Genomic DNA, 7,484 nt, shown 5'->3' with positions numbered 1-7,484 from the left:
ATAGAGAAATACGATCTTCCGTTCCTAATATCCCAAAGCCTAAAATCCTAGGGTCTTGTCTAACTCTAGCAGCCAAGGGCTCAATGTAGATGTCAAATAATAGAGGAGAGAGTGGGCAACCCTGGCGAGTGCCTCTGGTCATACAAAAACTTCTTGTAAGATTGCCATTTATATTCAGTCTTGCAGTAGGGGATCTATACAGAAGTTTAATCATATTACTAAATCTGGGGCCAAAGCCCATCTTATGAAGCACCCTCCAGAGAAATCCCCACTCAACCCTATCAAAGGCCTTAGAGGCATCGATAGACAAGATGGAACGTGAAGTCCCTCCGAAGGACTGTAAATTAGAAAAAAGGTGATGAAGATTATAATGGGTCCCTTTTTTGGGCATAAAACCATTTTGGTCTGGGTGAATAAGTGATGTAATAACACTCAAGAGCCTCAAAGCTAAGATTTTAGACAAAATTTTGACATCTGTATTAAGAAGAGAAATAGGTCTATATGACCCCAAATCATTGGGGTCTTTGCCCTTCTTTAATATCACTGTGATCACAGCCTCTGTCATAGTTTCTGGAAGGGCTCCCTCCTTTATTGAATCAGACAGTGTTCTCTACAGATGGGGAAGAATAACCTCCCTATATTTACGATAGAACTCATAAGGGAGTCCATCCAGTCCCAGGAATTACCAGAACAGGAGTCAATTGCATCCTCTATCTCCTGGAGAGATGAATCCATCTCCAGACGTTCCTTTTGACTATCTACAAGGACTGGAAGGGAAATAGACTCCAAATATGAGTCAATCGTTTCCTCTGAGAGAACATTCTCTGATTTATCTAATTCACAAAAGTAATTTATAAATGTTTCTATTATTCCCTCCTGGTCTTCAATAATTGTCCCGTCTGCAGCACGAATACTGCAAATCTCTTTTTTTATATCCTGGCTAGCTTTTACCCTGGCCAGCATCTTCCCGGGACGTCCTGCCACGGAGAAATATTTTTCTCCTCTAAAGAATAGCCTCTGTTGCGAGAACGCCTGGCTAGTCCTCTGCATAATCTCTCTAGCTATCTCTGTTTTTGACTTAACAAAGCCAGCCATTCCCGCCGCAGAAGCTTCCTCTAGTTCTTTCTCCCTCCTTGAATAGCATTTTGTTAGATTAGCGATTGTGCTTATAAAAATCCCTCTAGTAACCGCTTTAAACGCGTCCCAAACATAATGAGGTTTAGCTGAGAGAATGTTCTTATCCCAAAAGGAAATAATATTTTTTTTTACCTTTAATGATTATCAATTATTAATAACCAATGAGGATTCAATCTAAACGGGGGTTTAAATCAAAAATTATTCCTAACCATACATAGCTCTATAAAGAAGGGAACACGATCGGATACCGATCTGGTCTCATATTTAATCCGTTTAATACAATTCAAATATCCCTTATTTATCAGAGCCAAATCAATTCTAGACATGGAACTTCCCGAATTACTGACGCAGGAATATGCTCTTTCCTTTGCATAGGTATTCCCAAACATCTACGAGGCCCACCTCTTGGCAAAACCGCGCCAAGGGCGACCCCTGAGACGGGGAATAACCATTCCCCCAGCTAGAGATCCTGTCCAACTCAGGGTTCATCACACAGTTAAAATCCCCATTAACTATTACCAAACACTGAGGCCACTGATCCACAAACGCCATCAAAGAGGTCAATATTTGCAAAACAAACGGAGGAGGGATATAGATGAAGGCCAAGATGCATAACTTACCATCTAGCCTACCCTGAGGAAAAACATATCTCCCCTAGGGGTGGGCGGTATAGGCGATATAGGCGATATGCGATATAAATTTGGGCCACGATATGGATTTTCGCCATATCGCCTATATCGCCGTAGTGCGATATGACCACCTGAATCATTACCCAGAAGCTTCTTTTGGCCTCCCGACTCCACAATACCGCTGTACTGGCCAGGGCCGGCGTGCGCACAGCGTCAGGCCGCTTTGCTGACGCTGTGTGTGACGTCAGTGAGGTCCCGCCAGTGCTGGAAGAAGACGCCACACCGCCCGCGGACTCCATTAGCCAGCCGCTGCCGAGCACCCTGCAGGAAAGGTAAGTTTTATAACAGCTGCTCTCGCTCTTGTAGGGGGACTGTCTGGGACTCTTGCTGGAGGATCGGGATGGGGACGCTGGCCGCTGGAGGATCGGGAGGGGGACGCTGGAGGATCGGGAGGGGGACGCTGGAGGATCGGAGGGGGACGCTGGAGGATCGGAGGGGGGGGGGGGAGTGGATAAGGAATGGATGGCCATGGGGGCTGATGCTGCAGTCATGCAGTGATCATCTTATGATAGCACTGAGAGTCTGAGACCATGCTCTCTGAATGTATAGCAGGGGAGGAGACACATGAAGTCTGATGATGGCAAATGCCACATTATCTGATGGCACTGGCTCACTGCTGGGGGACACATGTCTGATGGCAAATGCCACATGGGGTTGAGCTCAAGTGTGATGGCACTGACTCACTGCGTCCCCAGCAGTCAGCCAGTGCCATCAGATTAGCCCCATGTGGCATTTGCCATCAGACATGTGTCCCCAGCAGTCAGCCAGTGCCATCAGATTAGCCCCATGTGGCATTTGCCATCAGACATGTGTCCCCAGCAGTCAGCCAGTGCCATCAGATTAGCCCCATGTGGCATTTGCCATCAGACATGTGTCCCCAGGAGTCAGCCAGTGCCATCAGATTAGCCCCATGTGGCATTTGACATCAGACATGTGTCCCCAGCAGTCAGCCAGTGCCATCAGATTAGCCCCATGTGGCATTTGCCATCAGACATGTGTCCCCAGCAGTCAGCCAGTGCCATCAGATTAGCCCCATGTGGCATTTGCCATCAGACATGTGTCCCCAACAGTCAGCCAGTGCCATCAGATTAGCCCCATGTGGCATTTGCCATCAGACATGTGTCCCCAGGAGTCAGCCAGTGCCATCAGATTAGCCCCATGTGGCATTTGCCATCAGACATGTGTCCCCAGCAGTCAGCCAGTGCCATCAGATTAGCCCCATGTGGCATTTGCCATCAGACATGTGTCCCCAGCAGTCAGCCAGTGCCATCAGATTAGCCCCATGCCCATGGCATTTGCCGTCATCAGACATGTCACCCAGCAGTGAGCCAGTGCCATCAGTTAAGCCCCATGTGGCATTTGCCATCAGACATGTGTCCCCCAGCAGTGAGCCAGTGCCATCAGATTAGCCCCATGGCATTTGCCATCATCACACAGTCTGATAGATGATGGCAAATGCCATGGGGCTGATGGCACTGGCTCTGGGGGACATGTCTGATGATGGCAATTGGCAAATGCCATGGGTCTGTCTGACGCTGACTGACAGCAAATGGCATGGGGCTGATGATTTGCTATACTATTACCACATAAAAATATTGTTTTTAAAAAGCAATTAGCAATACGTTAGCAATAGTTTAAGAGACAGTTTGTCTTATTAGAGACGAGTACTCGATTGCTAAAATAATCGTTTCCTGCAGGCGCCCTATATGTCATCAAGATCAACTTAAGTTGTGCCTGTTTTGGTCAACTTCATGGAGGAGCTTACAGCATGTGGGGAGGAGGAAGAGGAGGAGGTGCTCATAAAGAAGACCGGTGCGACGTCTGTCATATGGACCTGGTTTGGGTTTAAGAAGTCTGATGTGGAGCAGAAAAATATAATCTGCAAAGTTTGCCGGGCGACAATAATAGCAAAGAGAGGGAATACAACCAATTTGTTTCATCACCTCAAAATGAAGCACCCTTTGGAATACCAAGATAGCCAAAAACTGCGCCCTCCTCCACAAACGGCCAGTCAGTCTAGTGGAAAGAAAAAAGGTGGCCCTGCCCACCAGCAGACCGATATTATGAAAGCATTTTCTAAAGGCACTCCGTATGACAAAAAAAATCGGCGGTGGATTGATATTACAAATGCCATTACCCTATACCTGTGTAAGGACATGGTGCCGTTTCTTACAGTGGAGAAACGCGGCTTTCAGAACATGATTAAGACACTCGATCCACGTTACGAGGTACCTAGCCGCAAATACTTTAGCCAAACTGAAATGCCCAAACTGTATGACAAAGTCCGTGAGCAAGTAAAGAACGAACTCCGGAGCATAAAATACTATGCAACTACTACGGACTTGTGGTCAAGTCGCACAATGGAGCCTTACATTAGTCTCACAATCCACTTCATCAATGACGAGTGGAAGTTGTGCAGCAGATGCCTACAGACATCTTATTTTCCCGAGGATCATACGGGTGAACTGATATCTCAGGGATTGAAGGAAGCGCTCGAGTCATGGGGACTTAAAGAAGAGTTACAAGTCTGCATAACCACCGACAATGGCGCAAATATTGTGAAAGCAGTGGAAATTAACGGCTGGACAAGACTGCAGTGCTTTGGTCACAGGCTCCACCTCGCCATAGGTAGGTAAACGTTTCTTTTAGTCCTAGACTAGTTACATTATGCACTGGGGTTGATGTGCTAATGATATCTTCCAATTTTGTCCTTAGAGAGAAGTGTGAAAGACGCCCGTGTTGAACATGCCATTGGCAAATGCAAGAAAATAGTGAGTGCCTTTTCTTACGCTTGGAAAAGGAAGAGAGAAATGGCTAATGCCCAGGCTGAGCTAAACCTGCCTCCTCACCGCCTCATCACTGAAACACCAACAAGATGGGGGTCTCGACAGCAGATGATTCAGCGGCTGCTCGAACAAGAGAAGGCCATATCACAGGTCCTGAAAGCAGACCGGAAAACCAGGCACCTGGTACCAACTTGGCAGGACATTGATGTGTTAGAATCGATGAACAAGACCCTCAGTCCCCTGTTGGAGTTTACAGATGCTCTGTCTGGAGAAGAGTATGTGAGTGTGTCGACTGTCAAACCTGTGCTCCACCTTCTAAACACCACAGTTCTTCCTCTAGCTGATGACGACATTGACACAGAACTGACGAAGGACATGAAGACAGCCATCCTCAAGTATTTAAATGAGAAGTACTCGGACGTTGCAACTGATGACCTCCTGGATATGGCCTCCTTGGTCGACCCACGCTTCAGATCATCATATATAGCAGATGACCGAAGAGAGTTCATCTTCACAAAGGCAGCAGCAGAAATTCAGGCACTGCTAGAGACGCAAGCTGTGTCTGCCACAGAGTCATCATCACCATCACACACAAGCACAGGAGCTGCTGGAGAAGCCCAGAGAGAACCCAAGAGGAGTAAACGAAGTCTGGGCAGCTTTTTAAAAAATGCATCTGCTCAGCCTGGCCCAGCTGCCCTCACTGACAGAGAAGCGATTAAAATTGAGCTTAAGAGTTACCTGCAGGCACTGGATGTAGAAGGAGAAGCTGATCCACTGGAGTGGTGGAGGTTGCACCAGGCTAATTTTCCCAGGGTGGCAAGCCTAGCCAAGAAATATCTTTGCATTCCTGCCACAAGTGCCCCTTCAGAAAGGGCATTCAGCACCAGTGGCAATATAGTAACATGCCACCGATCTGCACTGAAGCCCGAGACTGTGGACAAACTTGTGTTCCTGGCGAAAAACCTTGGCTGAAGTGCTTTATGTAATGACAGGACCCCTCAGGAGGCGTGCAACGATATACTCCTGTATTTATTATCTCCTTATTGGCGACTCCAGAGGACCTGAGCGTTACTTTCGCACCCTCACTGAATAGTTTTATTGAAATTCTACTTTATTGATATTGATATATCCTTTAAAATCACTTCGTGTTAGACAAGGAACTCAAAAATGTGATTAAAATTACTCAGGGAGTTCAGGTTATAGGGAAGGGACGTGGCCTCCCTGAGTAATTTTAATCACATTTTTGAGTTCCTTGTCTAACACGAAGTGATTTTAAAGGATATATCAATAAAGTAGAATTTTAATAAAACTATTCAGTGAGTGTGCGAAAGTAACGCTCGCTCAGGTCCTCTGGACCAATAAGGAGATATTAAATGTAGTGACGGCACGCAAGGCTGATGTTCAGTCGCACTCGATATTGATTTGCAAGTTTGCAATTTGTTATATATTCAAAGGGAACCTGTCCTGTCATCACCTTTATGCTGACCTCACTGACAGCAGCATAAAATAATGACAAAAATTCTGATTTCAGCGGTGTGTCTCTCATTAACTAAAAGTAAGTGGTTGCTGAGAACCAGCATCATAATCACTGCAGCCCAGGCCTTGAAAAGAGTCAGATCTACCTGAGAAGAGTCCTGGTTATTCCTAATCTCCTGCTCTCCCGCCCATCTGCTGATGATTGGCAGTTCTCTCCTAGACAGAAAGGGAGAAAACTAGGTAGAAGCCTGTCAGTCATCAGCAGGTGGGCAGGAGAGCAGGAATTCATGAATAACCAGGACTCTTCTCAGGTGGCCGGGACTCTTTTCCAGGCCCAGACAGCAATTAATGTGATGGTGGTTCTCGGGCAACCACTTACTTTTAAACTATGCAGACTGATGAAATCAACTCACCTGTCTCTACTTTATGCTGCTGTTAGTTTGGGCAGCATAAAGTTGATGACAGGTGTCAAGTTCCCTTTAACAGTTTACCGTTAAGAAGCCTGTTGAACTTGAAGGCTTTTTCGTTCAAATATGTGCAACTTTTTATTTTTGTGCAATATAAGTAAGGGCTCGTTCACACATCACCGTTTCTCCTTTCCGTTCTCCAGCTCCATTAAGGAGCAGGAGAACGGAAAGGACGGATTCTGCAGATAACTGACACACCTAACTGAGCGTAACGGAGCCTAAGGACCCCATAGACAATAATGGGGTCCGTTCCGTGTCCGCTCAGAACATGATTTTTTAGCGGAGACAAAAGTAGTGCATGCAGGACTTTTGTCTCCGCTAAAAAATCATGTTCTGAGTGGACACGGAACGGACCCCATTATTGTCTATGGGGTCTTTAGGCTCTGTTACGCTCAGTTAGTGGTCAGTTATGTGCCAAATCCGTCCTTTCCGTTCTCCTGCTCCTCAACCGAGCCGGAGAACGGAAAGGAGAAACAGTGATATGGATGGAGGGGAGCCTAAGTAATCAGGATAGGAGGAAGAAATGTGATGTTATTTATTATTTTACATTTTGCAATTTGCACTTTATTTTCAAGAAATTTGTGTTTTACTAACACTTCATCTTTACATTGTTTGGAAAAAGATGTGTTACACAATACACATATTAAAAATTTCTTGCAAAGTTTATTAATTTGCATTTTTTGTATACATACAGAAGAAAATAATATATCGCAATATATATCGCATATCGCACATGATTCAAATTATATCGCAATATAGATTTTAGGCCATATCGCCCACCCCTAATCTCCCCTGTCTGTCCACAGAGGATGCCAAACACAAGAAGTTAATCTGTTTATGAATTAAAACAGTAACTCCTCTGGAGTAACTAGTGTATGTAGAGTTGTAGACCTGTGTAGCCCACCTCCCCCTTAATCGGAAAATCGTGT

At 45.7% G+C, this 7,484-nt stretch overlaps 1 protein-coding gene across 1 annotated transcript; it reads left to right on the top strand.

The window, feature by feature from the left end:
* Positions 1-3,577: 3,577 nt before the first annotated feature.
* LOC120993687 (E3 SUMO-protein ligase ZBED1-like) lies at positions 3,578-5,584 on the top strand. Its single transcript, XM_040422164.1, has 2 exons — positions 3,578-4,454; positions 4,542-5,584. Exons 1-2 carry the CDS (start codon positions 3,578-3,580, stop codon positions 5,582-5,584), a joined length of 1,920 nt encoding a protein of 639 aa, XP_040278098.1.
* The last annotated feature ends 1,900 nt before the right edge of the window (positions 5,585-7,484 follow it).

The sequence above is a fragment of the Bufo bufo genome, chromosome 3 (assembly GCF_905171765.1).
Source record: "Bufo bufo chromosome 3, aBufBuf1.1, whole genome shotgun sequence".
NCBI classification, from domain to species: domain Eukaryota; kingdom Metazoa; phylum Chordata; class Amphibia; order Anura; family Bufonidae; genus Bufo; species Bufo bufo.
This window is presented reverse-complemented; position numbering and strand designations above follow the sequence as displayed.